Raw genomic sequence first — 27,951 nt, 5'->3', positions numbered from 1 at the left:
GGCATGTGTGTGTTCCCCAGGAGGTCAAGGTGTAAGGCATGTGTGTGTTCCCCAGGAGGTCAGGGCAAGGCATATGTGTGTGTCCCAGGAGGTCAGGGCTGTAAGGCATGTGTTTCCCCAGGAGGTCAGGGCTGTGAGGCATGTGTGTTTCCCAGGAGGTCAGCGCTGTAGGGCATGTGTGTGTTCCCCAGGAGGTCAGTGCTGTAGGGCATGTGTGTGTGTCCCCCAGGAGGTTAAGGTTGTTGGACATGTGTGTGTGTGTGTGTGTCCACCAGAAGTCATGGCTGTAAGGCATCTGTGTCTTCCAGGAAGTGAGGGCTGTAAGTCATGTGTGTTTGTACCCAAGGAGGTCAGGGTTGTAAGGCATATGTGTGTGTGTGTGTTCCCCAGGAGGTCAGGGCTGTAAAACGTGTGTGTGTGTGTGTCCACCAGAAGGCTCAGGCTGTAAGGCATGTGTGTGTTCCCTAGAAGGTCAGGGCTGTGAGACGTGTGTGTGTGTCCACCAGGTCAGACTGTAAGGCATGTGTGTGTTCCCCAGGAGGTTCAGAGCTGTAGGGCATGTATGTTCCCAAAGGTGGTCAGGGCTCAAAAATTTTCCACCAATTAAAAAAAAATAATTGTATTCTCCCTACAAGTTTGTTACTGTGTAGACAGAATGGTAGAAGTATTGGGGTTTCTCCTGTTCACTTTATGAGGTTCCTCCACTGTCCTGCACACAGCACAGAGATCAATGTACCTTGCCAACTAAGGGCTTCAAAAGCCAAAAATAAAATTAAACATTTTTATTCGCTGTACACTATAGTTGTAAATCAGATTAAACAATTCATTTATCAAACACACACTGACCAATATGAAACAACTGGGTAAAGCCTTCTAGAGCAAGTCTTATAGCATTGTACTTTGCAGGGAAGCTGTCATACAATGCTTCCTGTGCCTGTGCTTCAAGTTTGGCTTTAGGAACCATGTCATCCTGTACCTGATTTGGTTCGGCAGTCCCATTTAGTATGTCTTCCAAGCTATCCATGTCTTCCTCAATATCAAAACTGTCAAGTTTTCCTTCTAAACTGTCCAATTCTTCTTCCTGACTATTAACTACTTTCTCAAGACTATCCACTTCTTCTTCAGTTGTCTCTCCTGCCTCCTCCAGGCTGTCAGCTTCCAAATCAAGGTTGTGGAATCCAAAGTCACTCACTGATGAATCATTACTCCATGTGCCCTCAAAATTTGATTTACTGCTGTGACCATCTGCACTTCTTGGAGACTTACCGGCTTTGTTTCTTCCATATTTACTAGATTTTGATCTTGGTCCAGTAATATTATACTGCAGCTGAAACTCAACTGGATGCCATAATCCATTATGTTTATACTTGAGGACTTCTTCCTTTACTAAGCCACACACACAATTCTGAGAATTCAATGGTGAGTGTGTGCTACACCTTCCACCATCTTCCTTCACAATCTTGGGTTGAGTGTGCCACAAGTGGTGGAAGACAGAATCCAGTGACCAATCAAATCTTGTTGATGATGAACCACCTCCAAGCTGGAGAGCCAGTTCTATGAACACACGGAGGAAGATGCTTGCAACCTGAAACACAAGATTCTGTTTTATTCATTTTATTACAAGAAAACTCTAAACCAAAAATATTAGCTACACAACCTTATCACTGATTATTTCCACAACCAATGTGTCAAAAGACCCAGCAATTGTTTGTCCAATAAAACACTTTACACTGCAGGACTGAGCCTAGCCAATGACAACAAATCACAAAATGAGACACCGAATTGTTCTTTAACTGTTAGAATTTTTAAACTAAAAGGCAAAGGAAAGCTATCACAATTGTATTTTCAAAGTAACACTGACAAAAAAAAAAGTAGGTAATTTTAAAACTACCCACACTAAGAATATCACAACACCACGTGCAATCTAACATAGTAGTCTCTCTCTGTTCGCCAGAATCTTCGATACCTGAAACTCTCCAATAGGCAAATAAATTTTTTTTTAGCAATCCGACAAATTATGGAAAAAAATTGCTCCATTCAGGGCATGGGAATGAGGATTGCATCAGGCACATTATGAAAAATTCTGAGAAAATTTCTCTTTTCCAGGCATGGAAATGAATTTCTGAGAAATTGCATTAAGTTTTTGATGCGGAGATGCTTGAAAGTGTGTACAGTATTTCTCATAGCCAAATTCAATTTACAGTACAGTGGTCCCTCGGTTAACGAACACAATTCGTTCCACAGAGTCATTCGTTAACGGAAAATTTTGTTAACCGAATCCATTATTTCAATGGGATATTGGGTAGTTGGTTCCAGCTCACAGAAAAGTACATACAGAGTAAAGCCAAAAATGTATAAAGTCAGAAGCACCCCTAAAATTCCCCTAAATCACCCTTAAATCACTATTTCTATACATACGTACATGTACACTCTTACTCTTAAATCACTACTGTAATGTGATACAGGCGATTAATTTTTATCTCTTGTGCAAAATATATGACGTGTATATTCAAATCATTCGCTGTCTTGCAAGGATTCCAGCAATGCAAATTATATTCTAACTTTAGTCTGAGATATTATATAAGATAAAAACTGTAAGCCTAAAACCCTGGCTGGGCAGATGGGGGTGAGGGAGGGGGGGAGCGGGAGGTGAGGTGAGGTGATAGGTTTGACAGTTGGCACCCAAGGTCTAATGTATGTTTATTTATCAGTCCTTAAGTGACTAAGCTTCTCTCTTATAAAATGCCAGTGAAATGACCTGGGAGAATATAATTTACATTGCTGGGATTCTTGTAAGACGGTGATTAATTTGAATATAAACAAACTATAATTTGCACTAGACATAACAATTTTAGTACCGTTATCATTTAGTACATGTACACTACAGGTTTGCACTTAGGACATTTATTTCTTTTATGTTTCTTTCAGAATGTTGTGTGCATGTAAATGAATTGAAATAAATAAAGAAATTTACGTAAAGCTACCCAAAAATACAGTTTAAAAACTTTACATTATAAAATGTACTACTGTACTGTACACTAGTGTACTAAAATTTTTATCTCTTGTGCAAAATATATGACGTTTATTTTCAAATTATTCGCTGTCTTGCAAGGATTCCAGCAATGCAAATTATATTCTCCTAACTTTAGTCTGTGATATTATATAAGATAAAAACTTAAAGTCTACTGTATAACCACCAAACCCTTGCTGGGAGTGGGGGGGGAGAGGGCGGGAGAGTGACATGTATGACAGTTGGCGCCGAGGTCTAGTGAAGTATTTACAGTATTACCCCGCCTAACGCGGTTTCACTTAACGCGTTTTATCATATACGCGGTGCCTCGCCAGAGCTGAACTTTCACTTAACACGGATTTTTTCCACATATACGCGGTGAGTGTCCGGCTGGAGACGCTATTTTTAGATTTGCCCCACATGCCAACCTGCCTGACTGCCTGTTTTAGCTCATAAAATTCATACAAATTACCCGGCCAGAATATAATTTACATTGCTGGAATTCTTATAATTTGGTGATCATTTTGAATATAAACATCATATATTTTGCATTAGACATACAAATTTTAGATAACATTTTTTCTCTGGGTAACTATGTTATCTTTTGTGCAAAATATATGACATTTATATTCAAAATATTCCTGGTCTTACAAGGAATCCAGCAATGTCAATTATATTATCCTAACTTTAGTTTGAGGTATTATTTATTACAAAAAAGTTAAGTATTCTGGTTTTCCCACACATCTCCTTGGGACGGTTGGTGGGGGGTGGGGGGGAGGGAGGGACCGACCGACCATCTGTTACCCGTGAAGAATATTTTTTTTTTTTTATTAACTGAAGATATTTGTTTTAGCTCATAAAATTCATACAAATTACCCGGTCAGAATATAATTTACATTGCTGGAATTCTTATAATTTGATGATCATTTTGAATATAAACATCATATATTTTGCATTAGACATAAAATTTTTAGATAAAATGTTTAATCTGAGTAAGAATGTTATCTTTTGTGCAAAATATATGACGTTTATATTCAAAATATTCCTGGTCTTACAAGGAATCCAGCAATGTCAATTATATTATCCTAACTTTAATCTGAGGTATTATTTAATACAAAATGTTAAAATCTAAATTTTTCACCCACTCTTCTCTTGAAGGGATGATTGGTGGGGGGTGGGGGGGAGGGTTGGGACTGACCGCGCGGTTGGAAGAGGGGGAAGGCAAGGTGGGGTACTTTGATTGACAGATAGTGTCCTGAAGATTATTTTTTTTTTTATTAACTGAAGATATTTGTTTTAGCTCATAAAATTCATACAAATTACCCGGCCAGAATATAATTTACATTGCTGGAATTCTTATAATTTGGTGATCATTTTGAATATAAACATCATATATTTTGCATTAGACATACAAATTTTAGATAAAAAAATTTTCTGAGTAACTATGTTATCTTTTGTGCAAAATATATGACATTTATATTCAAAATATTCCTGGTCTTACAAGGAATCCAGCAATGTCAATTGTATTATCCTAACTTTAGTTTGAGGTATTATTTATTAAAATTTAGTGGTTTTCCCCCAAAAATTTCTCAGAGAGGGAAGAGCCGGCAGTGTAGTGTGAGAGGGGGAGGGAGTTGAGTCCATTATTTGAATGGACATTAACTTGGCGACTGTATTTCTCTATTTCTCTTAAGTATTAATTGTGTGCATGTACCATCATAAAATTAAGATGTTATTTTTACTACAACATAGTTATGTGTCTTCAAAAAGTGGAGTTTGGGGGTCGGGCCGGTTTCTATTGGAATTAATCCCATATGTTCTGTTGTTCACTTAACGCGAATTTCACTTAACACGGGACCCTCTGGGTTCTATTGACCGCGTTAAGTGGGGTACAACTGTATTTGTTTATTTATGTCCTTTAGATTGAGTTTTTGTTTTTGCTTATAAAATTTCATAGAAGTGACCGGGGAGAATATAATTTACAATGCTGGAATTCTTATAAGATAGTGATTAATTTGAATATAAACAAGCTATTATTTGCACTACAGTATATCTCGGCCTATAAGACGGAATTTGAACCTTAAAAAAATCAGCCCAAAATTAGGGGTCGTCTTTATACCAGGTATAAAATTCTTACATATTGTGGCTTAGCTTGTCAAGAGTGGTGATGGAGAACATTGTAAAACACTCACACGGTCCTACCACTAATTATTTTATACTGAAACTTACGTTTGGGAAGCTGAATTAAAAATAAGATTACCGGTATATTAAAATAATAAAAATGTATTATAAACCTGTCTAACATACTATAAAATAACAACATAACCCGGTAATAAACGCAGCTATCATCACGCACCGCCCGCCATTTGCCAGTGACGAGACAAAAAGGGGAAAATGGTTTTTTTACATCCAGCGCTAACTGTCACTTTGCACTTTTAGGGGTTATTTTCCCGCTTGCCTCTGTGTTCGAGTTGGCCAATTATGCATTTCTTTACTGATCACAATACGTAGTTCCCATAAATAATTCATTTGGACTTTATTTTATTTGCATTACTCTTCATAAGAAGTTCTCGGTGACACACCCACGCAGACTGTCACCAGGCTTTACCTTGGGAGACCACGTAGGTTTTACAAATAATTATCGGAATAATAATTCCACAAATAAAAATATTTATAACACAATCATAGCATTATTATCTCTTATTTTAATGGGGATTAGCCCACCCGGGCACAAGTCACTGACCCACATCGGTGTCTGGGGGGCGAAAATGTAATAATAATAATAATATTAATAATTCATGGTAAATAAAATTAATAATAAAAATTGTAAATTTTAAAATAAAATAGTAATAATAAAGAACTATAAAAAAAAATAAAATAAAAAGTGAGAAACAATATACTGTACCGTATGTATGTTGTGTTGTCTAAGTAAGAGAAACAATTGAAACTCTGCAATTGTGTGTAAATGAGACAGAAAGTCAGATTAGCAACCTGGGACTTGGTCACAATTTTTGTGATGCCATATGGAAGCAGGGTCTACCATTAGACAATACATTATGCTTTCAATATCTTCCCAGGCGGTAGTATCTCCCCGTTTGGTAGCTGACTACTACCTCCACAACTTTTAGTCATATTAGTTTGATACAACATGATAAATTAAACAAACAAAATTCAATTACCAAGACGCTTCCCACTGGCCGCTGTAAGAGGGGGAGATAGGGCTATTTTTAGCCTGTCTTTGTGTCCGAAGTGGCCAGTAATGCATACAGGTATATTTACTGATCATAATACTGATCTCCTATAAATAATTCATTTAAAATTAATTTTTTTACAAAGAATATTCAGTAAATGGCTGCGATAATTCTTGAAACTACCAACAGTGGTAGTTCATGCTAAATTTAGGATGAGAATGAAGAAGCCGAAGTCACGTCATCTGATTCGGAGTTTGATCCTTAATGATGATGCAACCATAAATTTATCAAGTTGTCATGGGTTGCGTTGGGCCTCCCGCACAACCCATCCCAAATGTTTGTTTAGGTAGAGATAAGGTACCCGGCCAGCCGATAGGGGTCATCATTTCACGCCTCAAAACCACATTTTAGTCAGTGGGCTTTAGACCTTGGTTGAGAGAAGACCTCCTGCTCCGCGGACTTAGAACAGGGGCCATACAGTGCTACGAGTCTGTGTGTGCAAATCCCCGAGATTGTTGTTAAGTCCAGCGAAAGTTAATGCATCCTCTAAAGGAAGTGATCACTGGTGAGGGCCTGTTTGCTACAAGAGCACTCCAGGCTGGCCTAATAGATCTAAACGATTAATTCTCCAGGTTGACAAACTCTCCCTTATAACTTACGGTACTGTGGCACGAATGTGAGTGGCTGACCTATCCATGCAATTATAACTCCAGTGTATGGAATTGTGCCTAATAAACGTAAGTGCAATTATCTGCCCGTATCTGGGACCCCTCTATTATTATTATTACCAAAGGAGATGACTAATTGGTTATGACAAAGTATAACCAATTAATGGAATTCATTGAATCATCATTTATCAAGTACACAACACATTGAATGCCGGAAGCAGAATGAAATTCTACGTAGTGATACACCATAATCTTCTGGGTGAGTAATCAGTGTGAAGGTATCTGAGTTCTACGGTAAGAAAACCACTTTCTTGCATTTAAAACCTAACACAAGTAAACTTCACCTACCGGGTATAGCCTTCTTTTGTCCAATAATATTCTTTAAATAATTATTTATCCATTTAGGGTCATTGTTGTCTACTCTGCTATTACAGTATATTACAAATAAATAAATAAATAAATAAATCGGTAAATCCATTTCAAGTCCAGTGGTCCCTCGGTTAACAAACACAATTCGTTCCAGAGGGTCGTTCGTTAACCGAAAATTTCGTTAACCCAGAGGGTCGTTCGTTAACCGAAATATTTTTTAACCGAATCCATTATTTCAATGGGATATTGGGTAATTGGTTCTAGCTCACCGAAAAGTACATACAAAGTAAAAAAAAAAAAAAAAATGCTGTAAAGTACACTTACTTTGAGGTGTGTATGTAGAAGGTTCCTGGTTGATGATGATGGGAATTAGAAGAGGGGGTGGAGGAGAAGGGAGAAGAGAAGGAAGTGGGGATGGAAGAGAAATCACCTTTCAGGGGACCCATGCTTGATGCTGTTATTTCACCAATAAAATTTTAAGTTCACTGGGTGTAATTCAAGATTATTTTATTTAAATTAACACTGCACTGCACTATATATTATCAATATGTTAACTAAATTTCAGAATGACCAATAATTTCAATGTAAAAATGCAGAAATATTCAAGACACCAACAAAACAGATGTTCACTCCACTGTCAACAAAGCCAAACTGACGCCTGGTGGCTGAGTCAAGCGTCTGATGGACGCACAAAAAACTAGTTCCCTGTACTGCATATATTATCAATATGTTAATTAAATGTTATAATGACTAATAATTTTAATATAAAAAATGCAAAAATATTAAAAAGCACAACTTTCTTGATATTTACTCCATGGGAAACGAATGTAAACATAGAACAGATTACTGAATTGGCAGATTAGCCCATCAGCTGATCAGCTGATGCTCACAACATAACGTGATGTTCGTAAGGATTTCGTTAATCGAAGTTTTGTTCGTTAACCGAATTGAAGATCCTTATGGGAGGTAATTCGTTAACCGAAATTTCGTTAATCTAACCATTCGTTAACCGAGGGACCACTGTAAATGGAAAAATTTTACTCGACACCGACATTAAATAACAGACGCTTAAGTGACGTCACTAGTGTTTACACTACACCAGCCGGTAACATTTGATGCCATTACTTGAAGTGAATTGGCCTGATTTTAAATAACCAAGGATGTGTAAATAGCATTGGTCAGTGGGATGGTTGGTAAAGGACTACTGGGTCAGTAAGCTCCCAATGGTAAGTGTCACATTTGGGGTAGTCTTATGCAGCGAATAGAGCTCAAACCCTACTTTTTAAATGGAAATTTGGGGGGTCGTCTTATACACCCCGTAGCCTTGTAGGCTGAGATATACGGGAGACATAACAATTTTAGTACCGTTATCTTTTAGTACATGTACACTACAGGTTTGCACTTAGGTCATTTACAGTATTTCATTTATGTTTCTTTCAGTATGGTGTGTGCATGTAAATGAATGAAAATAAATGAAGAAATTTAGGTAAATCTACCCAAAAATACAGTTGAAAAACTTTACATTATAAAATGTACTACCGTACTGTACACTAATACAGGGTATACTAAAATTTTTATCGTTGCAAAATATATGACGTTTATATTTAAATTATTCACTGTCTTTCAAGGATTCCAGCAATGCAAATTATATTCTAACTGTAATCTGTAATATTATATAAGATAAAAACTTAAAGCCTACTGTATAACCACCAAACCCTTGCTGGGAGGGGGGGTGGGGTGACAGTGACATGTTTGACAGTTAGTGCCGAAGGTCTAGTGAAGTATTTATTTGTTTATTTATGTCCTTTAGATTGAGTTTTGTTTTTTGCTAATAAAATTTCATAGAAGTGACCGAGGAGAATATAATTGACATTGCTGGAATTCTTATAAGATGGTGATTAATTTTAATGTAAATATGCAATAGTTTGCACTAGACTAAAATTTTAGTATTCATTTTGTACATTATTTTGATTACATGCACAGTACAGCTTTGCCCTTAGGACAGTGTGTGCATGTAAATGAGTTTCAATAAATGAATAAAGTTACATATATCGAGCCAAAAATAAAAGTTGAAAAACTTTATGTAGACAGAGCTTGGATGGCTAAATTTTAGAATGACCAATAATTTTAATATAAAAAATGGAAAAATATTAAAGAGCACAATTTTCTTGATACTTACTCCACTGGAAACGAATGTAAACATAGAACAGATTACTGAATTGGCAGACTAACCCATCAGCTGATGCTCACAACAAAACGTCATGTTCATAAGGATTTCGTTAATCGAATTTTTGTTCGTTAACCGAATTGAAAATTCTTATGGAAGGTAATTCGTTAACCGAACCATTCGTTAACCGAGGGGCCACTGTATACAGTAATATCTCTTTTAGCCTGAATCCCTCAAACCTGGAACTCTCCGATAGTTGGAATAGAAATTTTCTCGGAAAATCATTCCCAATGCCGGAATTTTCCAGAAACTTTCAACTTGGGGAACAATTTTCCAAGGGACACATTTTCTGGAAAATTCTGAGAAATTTTTCCAGTGCCCAGAAACCTTCGGGGAAGTGGGATTTTTATTGCGGGTTTGAGAGATAAAAATTAGGGTAATTTTCCGGAAATTCCAAGAAAATATTTACAGTAATTAACATACCTAGGTAGCATTGCTGAGCGTTGCATTCGAGCTATATCACAAAAACTGTTTTTTTGGAAAAAACGGCTTTTTCCGGCTTTGAGAGATGAAATAATGCATCACTCTGGAGCTTCCGAGAACATTTTTCCATTTCTGGGAAAATTCTGAGGATGAGGCTTTTTTTTCTGGCTTTGAGAGAGTCGTCTCATTACCCAGAAATCCCTCATTCCCGAAAGTGCTCTGCACCAATTGTTCCGGTTAATGACGATATCACTGTACTGTACAGGTAAACCCCGAGAAACAATATTTCACTTTAACAATGGTTATAAATTAACACCATCACTTTAACGATATCCATGAATAGTCAGTGGTTAGAATTGTTTTTCCTCTAGTGCAAACTATGGGTTGTTTATACTCAAATTAATTGCTGTCTTGCAAGGATTCCAGCAATGCAAGTTATATTTTTCTATGTCAAGTCAGTGACATTTTATGAGGAAACAATATTTAACCCTATGCACCATGCTTCTCTACCTTCACTTGACAGCCTACCCACAAGCGACCACACAGTCCATCTTAAGACCCACCATAATTATCGGCCAGCATTGTACAGTCTCACCCAAAAGTTTGTTAACTCTCCCAGCCATCTATTGCTGCACTGCCTGCTCCAGATGTTTGAAACTGTCTCAGTACCAACCAGAACATGAAACCGATACGAATGAATCTAATGGTTCAAAGTAGCAGACCCAAGTTCATACATCTGAAGTAGGCAGCTGGCTGGGAGAGTTAACGAACTTTTGGGTGCGACTGTACATAATACTTATCAGTGTAACGAAACATTTAGATTAAACTGTGTTATGGTGTCTGTGAATTGATATTTTCTGTGTTTTTCTGATTGTAAGGTGCATCGCCTCAATTGTTTTGAAATGTGAGCAGTGTCGGCCGCTATCATTCTTTCTGTTACCATCGTTTGATCTGTTCTTGTGACAAGTGCTTTTGCTCTGTTTTTGTGACTGTGAAGTGAGCAGTGTAACTTGGAAAATGTCTGGAGGGCCAAGGCATCCATGATGACCAGTATGATGTGGTGAGGGTTATTTACTTGTTTTCTACTGATAGTAGTAGTGTAAGAAATTTTTTGTCGGTGATACATGTGTGTTTAGGGACTGGCTGGAAACGTATCCCATTGAACCCCATGTTATAATGCCCCCTATTTACGATATTTCACCTAGCGATATTTTTTTCAGGAACATATCCCCATCGTATCTTGGGGGGGGGGAGTTGCCTGTACTGTATATGCACAAGAGCATCATCATACTTTAAACCAATGCAGTCCAACAATGAGTTTTGACAAGGCTCTACCTTGACTACATGGTGAGGAGCAGCATCTGTGATCTCAGTCAGGTGCTGCATGTTGCTGTTAATAAGGTGACTGACTTGACCAGCGAGCCAGGCCTCAAGGCAACCCCCACCAGCCACCACCTTCCCGTCCACCACCATCATTCTCAGGGCTGCCAGGCAACTCTCTGTCGTCTCCTGTAAAAATAGCATACTGTATTCTTACTGTTAAAACAAGAATTCTTTCTTTACAATAGAAAGAATGAATATATATTTAAGAAGCCTATACACAAAATAACAACCAATATACACACATGTTAAGGACAATACATTAAAACATGAAACCTATCTATTGGTCTTACTGCCTCAACATAGAATCATGCCTAACAATAAAATACTGCATAGTACAGTATATACAAAACAGAGTTCCTGACAAGAGAAATAAGGTCCTTATTAGAAACTTATCTCTTTCTCCACCAGCAGTGTAACAATATCATACCTCAGCACTACCATGAACACTTCTGCACATATTTCACTTATACCCAACACTAGCAAGCACAAATAACATTTAAACATTTCACCAATAATAACTTTTAAACCACAATGTCCATCAAAATTTTAAATGGTTGTACAGCTACTCCTCGACTTACGACTACCCGCATATACGACCGCCTCAGTCGTACCAAAATTTTGTCAAATTACGAATTTTCGAGTCCCAACATTAGTGATTGTGCTGTGTACTGACAAAATTTTCGTTTGTAATTCACTTTAAAATGGCTGGCAAGCTTAAAAGTGAGGGTTTTGTGGTGCTGAGAAGAAAATGAGACACCCATTTTAGATTTTCTATGTACCCCTGTATTATTTAAGCATTTTTGACTTACGACCTGGATTTGGGTCCTTAACCCCATCGTAAGTTGAGAAGCAGCTGTACTGTACATTTGCACCTTACCTCTCAGTAAGACAAGTTACCATTGGTGATTTATATTTGCTGGCAATGTCAAACAAGAAATTCTATTAATGTTTTTTCCACACAGGAAATTTGGGTATCCTAGTTTGGCAACACTAGGTCAGTGTCACTCTAACAAGGAAGGAATAAATTTTGCAAGCTGTCATAATAGCACCCAGGACCAGTTGAAATGTGCCATCTGTTGAACATAGCTAAATTCTACCTACTCCACATATTATCTTAAGTCGATCTTATCCAGTAATGCTTGTAGATGAGAAGGTGTCATGTTGTATAATTTCATAAAAGATAATTCAAGAAACAGTCCATCTACAAAAAACAAATTCAAAGTGGTGATAATATTGCCTGAAGAAAACAAGACTAACAGTTTTGATTAAAACTGTACACTAATTGTGTGGATGGCAGCCAAAGACAAACAGGTCTTTGTCAAGGTGACTGGTGCCACTGAATGCATGTAACACATACAAGGACCTGATTTGCATGGACACTACACACTGATACTCCTTTAAATATGAACTGCAAGTGAGACAACCAATAACTAACATGACATACACAACCTCTGTGATGATGTCAAGTAGCTTTGTTGCATATGAGGTGCACAGAACTGAAGTAGGACAAGTGCCGATATGCCCCAAAACAATACTGTATGATGCGTTCACTAGTATCAATTAAATCTGCACTAATAATGCTACAATCTGCCACTTGAATCACTTCAACATCTTCACTGATTCCAAAGTTATGATTTTAATGTTTGCAAATTTAACTGCATTTTTCTTTTTTTCATTTACATGTACTGTACAGCGCTTGTCTTACTTAAATTCTGTGCATCTCATTATAAAGTACACCAAAATGTTGTACATTATATTCATTTTCAGAATAATCTAGCTAAAATAATACCCCTCTTCCTGAAGAAAAGGGTCCTAACTGAATCAGCTCTAAAAGGGGTCAGTAAACCATTATGTTATTACACTTATCTATGGGAGACATGTAGAGCTACATTTGGGTATTGGTACACACATTTTCACAGTACAGTATTTAAGTATTTATTAAATGGAGTGGTGGTCTTGGCAGAAGCCTTTATCTTGTTTGCTTTCTTCAAAGTTTTCCAAATTGTTGACAGACAAGTTCAAAGAATTACCCCACATTTACCTGACACTCAACCACTTCCAATTTCCTTAATGCTTGCATTTAAATACCCAAAGTGATGATTTTTCATGGTATTTTGGACTCCTTCCCAGCACTATCACTCACATTTTTCCTGTGAAATTATGAAGTTGATGTATATAAAAAAAAAAGGGGGGGGGGGGCAAAATTTTTACAGAATAAAGGTGAGAACTGACAAGCCGTAAGTGCTCAATATCACCACAGTGTCCTATAAGGTTATGATTCAGAATACAGTACGGTACGTACAGTCTCGTTCAAGATTCTTCGAACACTGCTGGAGACAGCTGGCAACTCAAGGCTGTTTGTTTACTATAGTACGAAGTATAATATAATACAAAACAACAAAGCCCAACCATTAAATTAAGCAACTAAGTAACAAATTACCAATCACTTTAACATTTATTCATAATTTTTACGAAGTACTGTAGTAAACAAACGGCCTTGAGTTGCCAGCTGTCTTCAGCAGTGTTCGAAGAATCTTGAACGAGACTGTGGATGAAATAGTTTTTAATATAAAAATATTATCTCTTAATGATGCTGTACACATAATTAGATTTAATTTTGTCAATTTTGATATGCTTTACAAAAACTACTTTGATCTTAGGTATTTGTAACTTTTGAATGATTTTATGAATTTTATTTACTTATTTTTATTTTTGAGGGACAAATAGATGAACCAGAACCAAGAGATCTATACAACTTTATACAGGATAATGCAAAAATAGTGTTTTCATTTGCAAATAATACAAAAAAAATTCATAACTTTAAATTTTCATAAATCGGGATCTACCTGTACAATACTTTCACCTATTTACAGTACCAAAAATAATATACTAGTAATAAAAGAAATATTGGTAACTAAAAACTTTAAAACTTAACATAATACAGTACAGTATTACCCCGCTTACGCGTTTTTTTTTTTTACGCGGTACCCTGCCAAACACGGAATGCTCACTTTACGTGGTGCATGTACTCTTTTACACGGAGAGCGGCTGGCGGTCCTCTCGCGCCGTGCCATTTTTGGATTCAAACCTCCCGCCATGTTGGGTAAGCGGCGCGAGTAGGTTGCGCAGTGTATGTCTTTGTTGCGTTATCGGTGACGTCATATGACGTATCGGACCGTGATTGGGCCAAGCATCCTTACCTCCCTCCCCCGCTAGCTGCAATTGGTTTAATGTACTATGACACGCCCCGCTCGCTGGAGCGTTCAAGCCCCTTGACCTACCCGTGCCAGTTACACCCCTCCCGGGTACACCGTGTATATCGGTATCCATTGTTCCATAAGAATAGCTTCCACCGGACCACCACCACCACCACATAGAAACCTTTCATTACCTGGATCCAGCCGCCCTAAGCCAAAGAAGATACGACGTTCCCTAAGCTACGAAATTAAATACAAGATCATCAAAGAGTTGGAGAAAGGAACAAGACAGGTTGATCTCGCGCGCCAGCATGGTGTTAACGAATCTACGATCCGGACAATTAAGAAGGATGCAGCCAAGATAAAGGAGCACATGAACATCACAAAGTCTACAGGTGCTTCTATGAACAAGTATTGCCACAACCAGGTGCTTCTCAAGACGGAGAAATTACTTGTGAGCTACTTAATAATAATAATTAACGGTTTATTGAAAGAGCATAGCAGCCAGAAGGCTGAAAATATACAGTTACATAATTGGGGAATGGGTTTCGATTTACAAATAATAAACAAGTAACATAAGTGATACAAATAAGATATATAATAACTAGATGGGGAAAAGCTCAAACTACAGGGCATTGCAACATATTGACAGTGCAAGAAGTAGGATTTACTGGGAGTGAATACACTGGTTTATTACAAGTTATTGATAATTTTTACAATGGTTGGGACTGGGCTGTTCTTATAGCGATCAGTTCGTGCACGTATGGGCTGGATGCGGTTGTGGTGACGAACAGCAATTCTCGGGCTAGGGATCTCAGGTGGTAGTAGGAGCCGGTGTCGAGGATGGTGCAGAAGCTTCTTACCAAATTTGCAGATGAGGTCGTGGTGATTGTCAGTGAGAGTCGTAAGGGTCAGCGTGTTGAGAGCTTCTTGATATGTGGAGTAGCAAGGGGAAAGAATAATCTTGCATGCCCTCTTTTGCACTTTTTCTAGGTGTTTACGTTGTGTGGCATTTAGGGAGGAAGACCAGGTAGGGGAGGCTTAGCTGAGCTTGGGAAGTATGAATGTTGAGTAAACACTGAGGAGCTCGGGTGCAGGAACTCCGAGGGACTTAAGTCGGCGGAGGAGGTGGAGACGGAAACTGGAGGATTTGACAACTTCACTGACGTGTGGTTTCCAATTTAGTTTGTTGTCTATGGTGAGGCCGAGGAGCTTAGTGGAATCTACAACCTGGAGTGTGTTGGGACCTAAAGTAATGGAAGGGGGTGGGACAATGACGGAGGAGAGGTTGATGTGCATAACCATGGTCTTGGTATGGTTGATGGTGACGTGGTTGTTGGTGGCCCAGTTTTGGAGACTGTTCAATAAACCCTGAAGGGCGGTGTAGTCGGGAGCAGAATTGTTGACGCTGATCCCAATGGTGGAGTCGTCGACATATTTCCAGCGAGCAGGGGTTTCTCTTAGGGCATCATTGATAAGCTTAAGGAAGCAGAGTGGTCCCATCTTGGTGCCTTGGGGGACGCCACAGGTGAGTGACTGAAAGGTGGAGACAGCCCCTAGGAAGCGTACAGCTTGGCGTCGGTCACTGAGGAAGTCTGTAAGCCATGGTATAAGACTTCTCCGAAGCCCGAGGTCAATAGCTTTGTTGATGATTAAATTGTGGACGACTAGGTTGAATGCTTTAGTGAAATCAATGAAGGCGACAGCTACAGACGTTTTTCGTTTCTCGAGATGGCGGTATATGTAATCGCGAAAGCTGACAAGACCGTGAGTGGTGGAGGAAGTTTTCATATTGCCAAATTGCTGAGGGTATACGACTCCTGCAATATCAGCATAAGCCCAGTTGAACGCAAAACTTTTACAGATTAGGCTGGGTATTGGGGTGATTGCAATAGGTCGTAGCTGATTTAAGGATTGTGGGCTGGTTGACCTGGGCACTGGTGATACATAAGAGGTCTTCCAGTCAGCTGGGCATCTGGCTTGACTGAGAGAAGCATTGATGATGGGGCATAGGGGTTTAGCAAGCTCCGGGGAGAACTCCTTGAAGAGTTTCATTGGTAAGTCAATGGGGGTGGTAGAGAGTTTTTAACTCTAGTTTGTCCAGACGCTTTGCTACTTCAAATTCTTCTACTAAGTCAGTGGGAAAGGGGGCTGGTAGGTAAGCAGGGAGAGTGGTTGTGTCAAGCCGGGGGAGTGTCTGGCATATAGTAGCGAAATGGTTATTTGATTGCTCAGCTGCGTCAACATTAGTGAGATGGCTAAGGAAGGGGAGGGGGTGTGTCTTATTGTTTAGTCCACAGAATTCTTTAAGCTTACCATACCATTGACTGATGTTGGTCTGCTTCAGGTGTTGCAATTTGGTTGGGTAGTGAGACTTCTTTGCAGTGCGTATTTCGCGGATGACTCGGTTGCGTAGGGACCTGTAACGGATGTGGTCATCGAGATAAAAGGCTCTGTCTCTCTGTTGCATAAGTCTTTTGATCCGAGGTGTGATCCAGGGCGCGACGGAACATGGCGGTGGACACGCGCTCAGTTAAGGAGTACGCACGTGAACTGTATGCTGCAGTGTCACGTAAGATGGGAATTGCAGAGCGCAAACCCTTCAATGCTTCCTCTGGGTGGTTGCAGAGGTTTAAGAAGAGAAACAAGATCACCAACATTAACATTGGTGGTGAAGAAGCTAGTGCTGACCGTGTTGTGGCTAGGTAATTTCCTCTGTTTTTAAGTGAGATTATGGAGGAAGGACAGTACACCGATGACCAGGTGTTTAACATGGACGAATCTGGTCTTTTTGGAAAAAGCTACCTTCCAAGACCTTCGTTGTGAAGAATGCCAGCAAGTGTCGGGGCCGGAAATTGCAGAAGGAGCGCATCACCGTCCTGTTTACCACCAATGCCTCCGGTACCTGTAAGCTCAAGTTATCGGTGATCCACACAGCATGCAAGCCGCACGCCTACAAGAGCATGGACATGACTAAGCTAAATGTTCGCTGGCTGACCGCACGAAAGGCATGGATGTTCTCTACTCTGTCCCTCTCCTGGGGTTTGATGACTGTTTCGTTCCTGGCGTGAAGAAATTCTGTGAGCAACAGAATGTTCCATTCAAGATTTTGTTGCTGCTTGACAATGCACCAGGACACTCGTCCCTACTGTTGGATCGTCACCCCAACGTAAAAGTGGTCTTCCTTCCTCCCAACACTACGTCATTAATACAGCCTATGGACCAAGAATTGATCTGTAATGTGAAAGCTGCATTCTCTGACACCGATAGCAAGAGCGAAGACGACGAGGAACAACAGTTGGCAGAGCAAGAAGTACTTGTGAAACATTTTTGGAGAAAATTCAACGTCAAGAAAGCTGTGGACTTCTTTGTGGAGGCATGGGATCAGCTGTCTGTAGCAACGGTTCGTCACGCATGGAGACATGTGTTGCAAGGTATTCCAGGTGGGAGGCAGAGTCAATCTGTGACTGGTGAGGTTCAGACTGTTGCAGTAGCAGTGGACCTTGCCAGAGAAGCTGCACAGAGTGTTACAGCTGCAGGCTTCTCCGAGACCACCAACGACGACATCCTGGAGGTGATAAGGGATCCTGATGTGACTGCCGACGAGATGTTAGATGATGATGACGTCAGTGAAGAGGCAGGTGGTGCGTCATCCCAAGAAGAACGCAAGTTATCGCATGGTAATGTAAGGGGTGCCATCGAGTGTGTTGAGAAACTCAAGCTCCTCCTTTCCGACGACCCTGACGATAACCGGTGTGAAGTCTTCACTACCCAGCTGTTGCAGACTATGGAGCCCTACATCAAGGTGTATTACGACAACATCAACACTAGCCGTCAGCAAAGCATTACCGAGTTCTTCGCCCGCAACCCACCACAGCCAGCCCAAGCCAGTGATAGTGATGGTGACTTTGAGGGATTTGTCAGGGAGGCACTAGTAAGTGTGGATGACAGTGATGATGACTCACCTGAGGGCCAGTAGCCTGCCCTCTGCCTCAGAACCAGCCTCCATTCCCGTACGCCGACCCATCTCTTCTACTAACGTAAGTGTTAAACCTAACCTTGTTTTTTTCTAACCTAACCTACAGTATATTATTCTCTTATTGATTGCTCTCTTCTATATTATGTGTGTGCGCATACCATCATAAAGTTAAGATGTTATTTTTACAAAAACATACATATTGTGTCGGGAAAAAGTGGAGTTTGTGGGTCGGCCCGGTCTCTATTTCAATTAATCCCATGTTAGGTTGTTCGCTTTACGCAGGCCGCCGTGGGTTCAATTGACCGCGTAAAGCGAGGGTTCACTGTATAAGAATTATTGGGAACTAAAATTTACAGTAGTACAGTACAGTATTCCACAGGATTGTGTTCAGACTTAATTATCTGATACAGTTCTATTAACAAGCATCAGTGATGAATGATGTACAGTACATGTACAGTAGGATCGGGATATATCGCGACTTGATATAACGATTTTTTTATATAGCGGTTACCAAAATCAGCGAAATTTTCCTATATATAGCGATAATTTTTTTTATTTCACGAGGGAAATCAGGCAGAAAATATTTCAAATGTACTGCCATGGCAAACATGTGTGTTATTTGCTCACCAGAAACGCCACCGTGGCTGCTCACTCGCGCATTCACGCTCGCCCGCTCAGTCTTTCTGAGTGGGTGACGAGAAAGGAGCCGACTCTCCTGCAGATTACGACTTTTAAGGTGTGTAAATGGGTTGCTAGTGACGTGAAAAGTGAAGTGAAGGTAATGGAAAGCTTAATGGAATATATTTTATCAACCATTCCATTTTTAAAGATCCAAGTACCATCAGCAAACAATAGTGTAGACCATGACAAACTCCCCAGCAAAGCTTTTTCTTGCCTTTTAAAATTATTTCTGATAAATACCTAACTCCTACTTCACTGTTTTAGGTGACAGTGCTTCCACTTCATCTTCTGTCCATTGCACCACATACCCTGTATCACCATTGCCTTTAGTCATTAAGGTTAGGTTAGGTACTAATATTTTTGGCGTTCATTTATGTAGGTGTGGGATTGTCAAGTGAGGGTGGCAGTGTGGCATCTGTTGCCGAGTCTGGTGTTCCCTGGATGGTGCGTCAGCTGCCGAGTCTGGTGTTCCTTGATATTGATATTGAAATACCTGTAGCCTGTTGTTCCCAAGTCTAATGTTCATTATATGTATATTGCGATTTAGTATCCAGCGAACATTGTTGGACCCTATCTCGCAATATATCCCAACCAAATTGTATACAGAATTATGTTATACAGAACATTTTATTCAATTTTCCTCTTAACAATCTTGAGGTTTTCATCTAAATTATCGCTTTAAGGTTTTCATACCCAAATTTCCGTATGAACTCAAAATTACAATAAAATTATCCATGATCTGTAAGAGAAAAAGTACAGTACATATAGCTCACCTTGAGTGTACCAACAATGCTTGGACTGGCCACAGGAAGCAAGAGAGTAGAAACACATCCCTCCACATGGTCAAGTAGAACATAACTTTTCCCATTGTAAACAATATGTTCCACTGTAGTCAGTCTCCCAAGAACAGCATTATCCAATTCCAATGGTAGGTTAGATAAGTTGCTGATGGCATGGCAATGGCTCACTTTCATTAATCCTTCAGCTAAATTTGTACCCATTCTTTCTAATACTAAAAATCCTTCTCGCTCTAATTCAAACTTAATGACTGGATGCACAGGCTTTTGGTTAGCAAGAATATGGATGTTTCTCGTCTTCATATATGAAAGAAGACAGGGTAAAACTTTGTTAATGAAGTTCTCCTCTTTTGTACCACTTCCTCTCCAATGTACAGATTCTTCCTGCCCATCTAAATATAATAATGGTACGGTGAACAGCACAATATTAAACATGTCCTGTCCTCTCAGTCTTTCAATTCGTTCTGGAGAGATGTCTGGTTCTCTGTACAGGACACCGTCAAAGACTCTGGTGTGTGTAGTTGATGATCCATCTTGAGTGGCAATAGTGACATGGCCAAAACCATCTGAAGAATATTCATTTGGGATGCTCTTCAGAAATGCTTTAACAACATTAAGACTGAGGTCATCAACTGCTTGTTTATTGAGGTTTAGGCAATTTTTTGCTCCTATTATGGTTTTAACAAATGATGAAATTTGCTTCATGTCTCCAATGTCCAATTCCATGATAACTTCATCTGGAGACTTTGATAAGATGTCTAGTAACTCAGATATGATCCACTCTGAAACCTCACTCACCATAGGATAAGGTATGTCATCCTCACATTTGAGAGCTTCTTCTAGGAGCCTGACACAAAGAGCACCAGTGTAGAGGCCATTAAGACCACAAGCTGCATTCTGAGCACTTATTAGAGCATTAATATACTTTATAGTTGGGTGAGCAAAGGGTAGTTGCTTAATAATCTCAGAAGAAGATGCAGCCAAGGTTTCCTGTCCTGCAGCATTACAGATCAAAATTGAGCTGCCTTTTGGTCCATAGACTGAGAAAAGGAGCCTCCGGTACCGAGATAACATTGAGATGTAAGCTGGATCTCTCACACTGTGGCAGAACACTCCCTTCACACGCTCTTCCTCTAATCGTACACCTGACATCCTGCAATGAAACATCATATCTACTGTGTATGTTTGATGTAAAGATAAAGAATTTATTATTAAACATTGATAAGAAAAAGTTATGAAACTTATGACTGTTTATTCAATTACTGTACAGGGGCCCCCCCAAGTTTGCGGATTTTTATTTCGCGGTCCTCTATTATTCGCGGATGACACCCTGGGTGTACCCAAGAATATCTGTGAGTAGTTTTAAAGTTGTTGGCATTTTTGTGGCTTGGACAGGGAGCCATTCATTCTAGAGACAGTACAGTAATTTCCTTTACCTGTATTGTAAATATGTGTGTGTGTAGACATACACACACACAAAACACATACAAATAAATAATAATTGGAAAATCCTCTCACAAATAATCGGAAACAAATTTATTAAAACAAGTGAGTCTACCTTCAAGCCCGTGCTTTATTACTTTATTAATAAAGCACGGACTTGAAGGTGAACTGTTGCATTTTTAATAAATTTGTTTCTGATTATTTGTTAGAGTATTTTCCCATTATTATTTATTTATTTGTATGTGTGTGTGTGTGTGTGTGTGTGTGAGGTACCATTCATAAAGATATTACTACAGTACAGTACAGTGGTCCCTCGGTTAACGAACACAATTCGTTCCAGAAGGTCGTTCGTTAACCGAAATTTTTTTTAACCGAAACCATAGTTTCAATGGGATTTTGGGTAATTGGTTCTAGCTCACTGAAAATTACATACAAAGTATAAAAAAAATGCAGGTGTGTATGTAGAAGGCTCCTGGTTGATGATGATGGGAATTAGAAGAGGGGGGTGGAGGAGAAGGGAGAAGAGAAGGAAGTGGGGGTGGAAGAGAAATCACCCCATGCTTCATGCCATCATTTCACCCATAAAATTTTAAGTTCACTAGGTGTAATTCAAGATTATTTTCTTTAAGTCAACACTGCACTGCACTATATATTGTCAATATGTTAAATAAATTTCAGAATGACAAATAATTGTACTGTAATTACGTAAAAATACTCTGTGTTCAAGAGACCCACAAGCAAGATGTTTCCTCCACTGAACAGAGATACAAACTGAGGCCTTGGTGGGTGAGTGAAGTGGCTGTTGGGCACACCAAAAACTAGTTCCCTGTACTGCAATTATGTTAAATAAGTGTTAAAATGACTAAAAATTTAATTTAAAACTTGGAAAATTATTGAATAGTACAACCTTCTTGATATTTACTCCAATTTTAACGAATGTAAGCCCTAGAACCGATTTCTGTATTGGCGGACTAATCTTCCAGCTGGTGAGTAAGCCAAAGCATGTCGAAACATTTTCTTAAGAATTTCGTCAACCGAATTTTTGTTCGTTAACGGAACTGAATATTCTTATGGAAGGTAATTCGTTAACCGAGGCGTTCATTAACCGAGGGACCACTGTACTAATTGAGCTGCCTGGGTTCGCCTTGGTGGAGGGACTGGAATTAGTGCACAACCATTTCAGGTCAATCTTTAAAACTGTAGAAATGCATAAGGAATGAACACACACACACATATGCATGCATGCACGCACACTCTTCCTTCAGCCTTCATTGGGTAAGGACGTGTGCAGTCGGCGCTGCCAGCTGACGCGGCCATGGTCTCTTGACCATGGAGACAGCTGCCAGCCTGGTTTGTCGGGCCCTCCCCTTCCCCATCTCCTTCTCCCCATCTGAATTTATCAACATCCTCCCACCAACAGTACAGTGCAAAGATTGACCATCAACCCACAACTGATATACAAACGTGACAATTTCAACTCGAAAGGAAGAAACAACTTTTAGAGCGACAATCAGTGCTTAGCGGTCAATGTTGACGCACCCAGCCCGCGGTACACTCGCCACCCCCAACACTGGATAAGAAGCCAAGAAACACTCCAAACTACACCAGGAGAGAAATGAGGACTCCCTACTCCACCCAGGTGAGGAACTATGAATTCCTAACTACATCATATGAGGAACAAGAACCATCTCCAACACCCTGTGTAAGTTGGAGGACATACCCAGACCACATAGTGCATCTGCAGCTGCAGTGAGGTAGTGGCTTAGCAGTCAGGTACTATGGCCATCAAGACAGTGGGAAGGACTTTGTTGGCGCCGACATCAGGTCACAAGAATGTCTACACACCAGCTCCCACAGTACAGTAAAAGTCCAAAAATCCGGATGCCAGAAATCCGGACCTTTCAAAAACTTTTTTTTTTTAGTTGGCTTTTGTGTGTATGTGTGCATGCGTGACTTCCACAGCTGCACAGTGACAACAAGTGACCATGTGGTCGCCACTTTAAAACGAGCAATCAAACTGTGACAAAGTATGTAATTTTGAGTCCTACTCTTTCCATTTACAGAGTACTGTACAGGCCCATAATAATGGCTCCTAAAGTAGATAAACTTCATTGTGTGAAGAGAAAGAAGAACACGTTGAAATTGAGTGACAAATTTGAAATAATTAAGAAACTAGAACGTGGTGTGAGCAATACTGTTCTAATGGAAACATACGACATTGGAAAGTCTACAATTTATGATATAAAAAAGGCAAAGAATAAAATTCTAGAATTCACAGCTTTTTCCTTAAAACTGCTCGTTTTGATAAATGAAGCATGCTATATTTGCTAATGAATAAACTATCAAAATGTACCTGTTCATCTCTTCTTTATTCCTCCTTAAATTTTAATTTTAAAAGTATTGCCTGAGAATCCGGAAAATCCGGACCGACCCAATCCCCAAGCAGTCCGGATTTTTGGACTTCTACTGTACCAGATCTATAGTTAAACTATATGTTGACTCTATGTTTCTTATGTTTTCATATTGAAAGCCTTTGTCAATCAAGTGACCCACTCCCCGATTTCACCACATCATCTCTGTTCATTGCATATTTTCAGCCTTCGGGCTGCCATGTTATCTTAATAAACCGTTAATTATTATTATTATTATTACACACACAGATATATATAATACAGGTACAAGAAATAATTGTCCTAAGGGGAAACACATAAAGGGAATACAATATACATTTCTTTGTACACAAATAAAAATGTAACCCCCCCCTCCTTCTCCGGTCCGCAAATGTTCTTCGCTGGTTTGGTGATTCGTGTCCATTTTGAGAACCTAACCACCGCGAATTTGGGGGGCCCCCTGTACATGTATATACAGTACCTGTACTTCTCTTCTACTTCAATGTATGGTATACTGGTATTGCAACCCCAAAGAACAGTAATGACAGAGATAACAGTTAAAAATACTTCATACATACTGTACTTGATTTTTCCAACTTACACATGTGCTGTATATTCTAAGAACTATATCCCTACTCAGAGAAGCCTTTCATGTTCCCAGATACTGTAGTAATGTAATGCTTGTGAAATTTAAACCTGTCATAAGTACTGTATATGATGGCTAAAGGAGTGAAAGTCATTAATTAGAATTAGATGAAAGGCTGGAGAGATTGATAAAAAGACAGACATACACTCACATACTGTATGATAATTATTAAACTAATATATAATATGTATAACTGAAAGTAAACTAACACTAAATAAGGCTAATAATAATACAACAACAAGTACAGTGCAGTATGTACTGTTATTTTTTTATGTACACTTGCTCCAAAAATTTGTTCCGAAAATTATCTTTATGATTTTGTGAGAGAGAATATGAAACAATGGACAAACGATTTTGACAACCCTACCGAGACAACAGAATTTGCAGTGTTTGTTTTGAAATTCATCAGACCTCTCCGTAAAGATACCCTTTGGAGTGAGCGTACCTACAATTAAAGATTTGGAGGTGTAGAGCTTTGTAGGCAACTTTTTTTTTTTTTTTTTATAACTGATGTTTGGATATTTGTTAGTGCAACCTGTATATGAAGACCCTATTACTATCACTTCCTTACTCTGTATGAGAATAATTTACAATATGTGACTGGCTGGGTTGGATGAGCAAAGTTGATGCAAGAAATGTAAGCAGTGTGGACTCTGCCATGAAGTTGGGGCTTGTAATTCTGTTTGGAAAAGGGTGTGATGGTGAGTGGAGCTCCTGAGGTGTTACTATTAAGAACATAACCTATTTATAACCACTAATCAATGTGTGATATCAAGTACCCGTACAGTAAATAACCTATTTACAACAACCATCCGACTCACTGAATCAATGTAGTGAAAATAAAATCCCCTATGCTCTAGCTTTAAAATGTTCTATGTAAAAACAGATCTATGAATATGGACTGCAGGCACCTCACCAGGCAATGACACAAAAATGCAATATATTTCAACAACATAATTATTTCACCATCTTACCTTCACACTGCTAATTACAAATATGTACAGAAAGATGAAAACTGGTTATTCTTTTTTCAAGCCTAACTTATTCTTGATTTCTTGCTCAACATATTTTGCACCCTGTGAAGACAAAAAAAATATTTCTTAGAAGATAATTACTGTACTGAAACAAGATACAGTACACTACTGAAACATTAGTGACACAAAAGAAAAAATAAAATAAGTTGAGTAAATGGGTTAGGAGGGGGATAAAGATTATGTGCCCCACTGTCATCAAGTTTCAGTTTGCACATAATGCATTATTGTACATTGCCAGAAGACAAGAAAGTTCTCCTGAAACCACAACTGGGTATAGAAGATAACACCACTTACACCCACTCCTCAGCCATATTAATGTTAATGTGGCCTTTAGCTTATCTGTCATGATTTTTTCTTATTATATGATGATGTATCCATTTTGAAGGCTGAAATATCTTTTTTTTTTCCTTTTAAACTCACGATGGCAGACATGGCCAAAAAATGCAACACTCATCTTTATCAAGAGAGAGGGTCATTAAAAGGTGATAGAGATTTAGGTACAAACTGGATTCTCAAAATACATACAGTGCAGTGACCCCTCCGTTAACGAACTCAATCCGTTCCAGAAGGTCGTTCGTTAACCGAAAAGTTCGTTAACCGAAACCATTGTTTCAATGGGTTTTTGGGTAATTGGTTCCAGCTCACCGAAAATTTCCTAAATTCAACAAAAATGGTAGAAAAGTTCACTTACTTTGAGGTGTGTATGTAGAAGGCTCCTGGACGATGATGATGATGATGGGATTTAGAATGGGGGTGGAGGAGAAGGAAGAAGAGAAGGCATTGGGGTGGAAGAGAAGTCACCCCATGGCGCCATTTTACCCATAAAATTTTAGCTCTCTTGGTGTAATTCAAGATTATTTTCCTTAAATCAACACTGCACTGCATTATATATTGTCAATATGTAAAATATATTTCAAAGTGACCAATAATTTGCTTGGAAACACAGAAAAAAAGCGTTTAGTTGAAGAGAGTCTCAAGCAAGATGTTACCTCCAGTGAAAACAGAGAGACTAACTCCTGTTTGCTGTGTTAGGAGGCTGGATGCCGCGCATTAAACTAGTCACTTTACCTTCAATTATGTTCAATAATTGTTAAAATGACTAAAAAATTGAATATTAAACTTTTAAAATTATTGAATAGTATAAACTTCTTGATATTTACTAAAATAGTAAGGAATTTAAGCCCTAGAACCGATTAATGTATTGGCGGACTGATACTAAAGCTGGTTGCCCGGTCAGTGCAAGCGAAAACATGTTGAGGTCGGTTCGTAAGAACTTCGTTAACCGAATTTTTTTTCGTTAACCGAATTGAAGATCCTTATGGAAGGCAGTTCGTTAATCGAAATTACGTTAACCGAGGTGTTCATTAAACGAGGGTTCACTGTACTGTATTGAGTTTTGGGAAAATATGGAAGGTTTTGGATGGCTGGTAGAGAGAGCAGAAATAGAACTACTGTATCTGTAATACAGAACTATATTGTTCATGGTAAAACAAGGTACCTTACAACATACTGTATGAACAAAAGAGAAATTAACTGGCTGAAGGTCAGGAAACATACTAGAAGAGATGAGGGAATTTAGGTACAGTAATATACACATTTATAATCAGTATGGTACAAACACACTTCAATGGAGAATCAAATAAAGATGTGAGCAGCACTTAGGAGGATGGTGACTGGGTCGTTTGAGGAAATAATAAAATACCTGTACCTGTATTGTAATATATAAACATGGCCCCAAACTACAAATATGAAAAGTCAATTCTAAATATCAGCATGTGGAGCGAAAAAGGAATAGGTTAGAAATACTTTGAGGTGGTCTGAATATGTGGAGGTGATGGGTAGTTGAAGCAAGGTAACTATTTTCCTGAAAGGGGTACAATCAAAGGGATTACAGTATTGGGAAGGTAACCGTCTTCCTGAAGGGGGGAATTGTATGTGTATACAGTGATGGAAGAATAATCTGCACCCCAGAAGGAAAGTGAGCTGGTGCCACAGGTAAAGGTCTAAAAACGTGTGAGAAGACTTGGGATGGCTTGATAGCCACATTTAGAGGGGCATTCCTATGATGGAAACAGATAGAAAGATCTAATTATTTTGTTGAACACTATGCATTACCTCTCATTACTGTTAACTGATGCTACCAGCATTTGTAAAGTAAAATCTCACCTGAATAACCGGAAGATCTTTACGCTGTTGTTTGGGAACAAATAACTCGATATCTTGAATTTTCTGCCAGCCGTAATGTAAGCCAACAATCGCTGGTAGCATAATAATCAATACTATGTTCCGCTTCATAAACTCCCTTGCACGACCCAACTGGACCCCCATATCTAGAAGAGATCATAAATTTTATTAATCAAGTTAGATAAAGCTGCATCAACTCTGGGCTTGAAAAAAAAAAAAAAATGTCCATTCAGTGGCACAAGCCACATTTTTTGGTTCAGCATCCCATTCGCTACTTACTGTATACAGGTAGTTCTGCTATAACGCGATAATTGTGTTCTTGTAAAATA

The 27,951-nt window shown here is 39.0% G+C and overlaps 1 protein-coding gene across 2 annotated transcripts; it reads right to left on the bottom strand.

The window, feature by feature from the left end:
• Positions 1-767: 767 nt before the first annotated feature.
• On the bottom strand, positions 768-27,730 carry LOC121863256 (McKusick-Kaufman/Bardet-Biedl syndromes putative chaperonin-like). Of its 2 annotated transcripts, XM_042361801.1 has the most exons (5): positions 27,605-27,632; positions 25,379-25,480; positions 19,902-21,078; positions 11,224-11,397; positions 768-1,585 (listed from the first exon to the last, which is right to left on the bottom strand). In XM_042361801.1, the coding sequence occupies exons 3-5, from the start codon at positions 21,075-21,077 to the stop codon at positions 824-826; spliced, it is 2,112 nt and encodes a 703-aa protein (XP_042217735.1). In that variant the 5' UTR covers position 21,078; positions 25,379-25,480; positions 27,605-27,632; the 3' UTR covers positions 768-823. The 2 variants fall into 2 exon arrangements, with proteins under 2 accessions (XP_042217735.1, XP_042217736.1); XM_042361802.1 differs by lacking the exon at positions 25,379-25,480 and having other exon boundaries at positions 27,605-27,730.
• Positions 27,731-27,951: the final 221 nt, after the last annotated feature.

This window comes from Homarus americanus, unplaced genomic scaffold, assembly GCF_018991925.1.
Source record: "Homarus americanus isolate GMGI-L3 unplaced genomic scaffold, GMGI_Hamer_2.0 scaffold46197, whole genome shotgun sequence".
Taxonomy (NCBI): Eukaryota; Metazoa; Arthropoda; class Malacostraca; order Decapoda; family Nephropidae; genus Homarus; species Homarus americanus.
The sequence above is the reverse complement of the archived record's forward strand: the minus strand, read 5'-3'. Positions and strand labels throughout refer to the sequence as shown.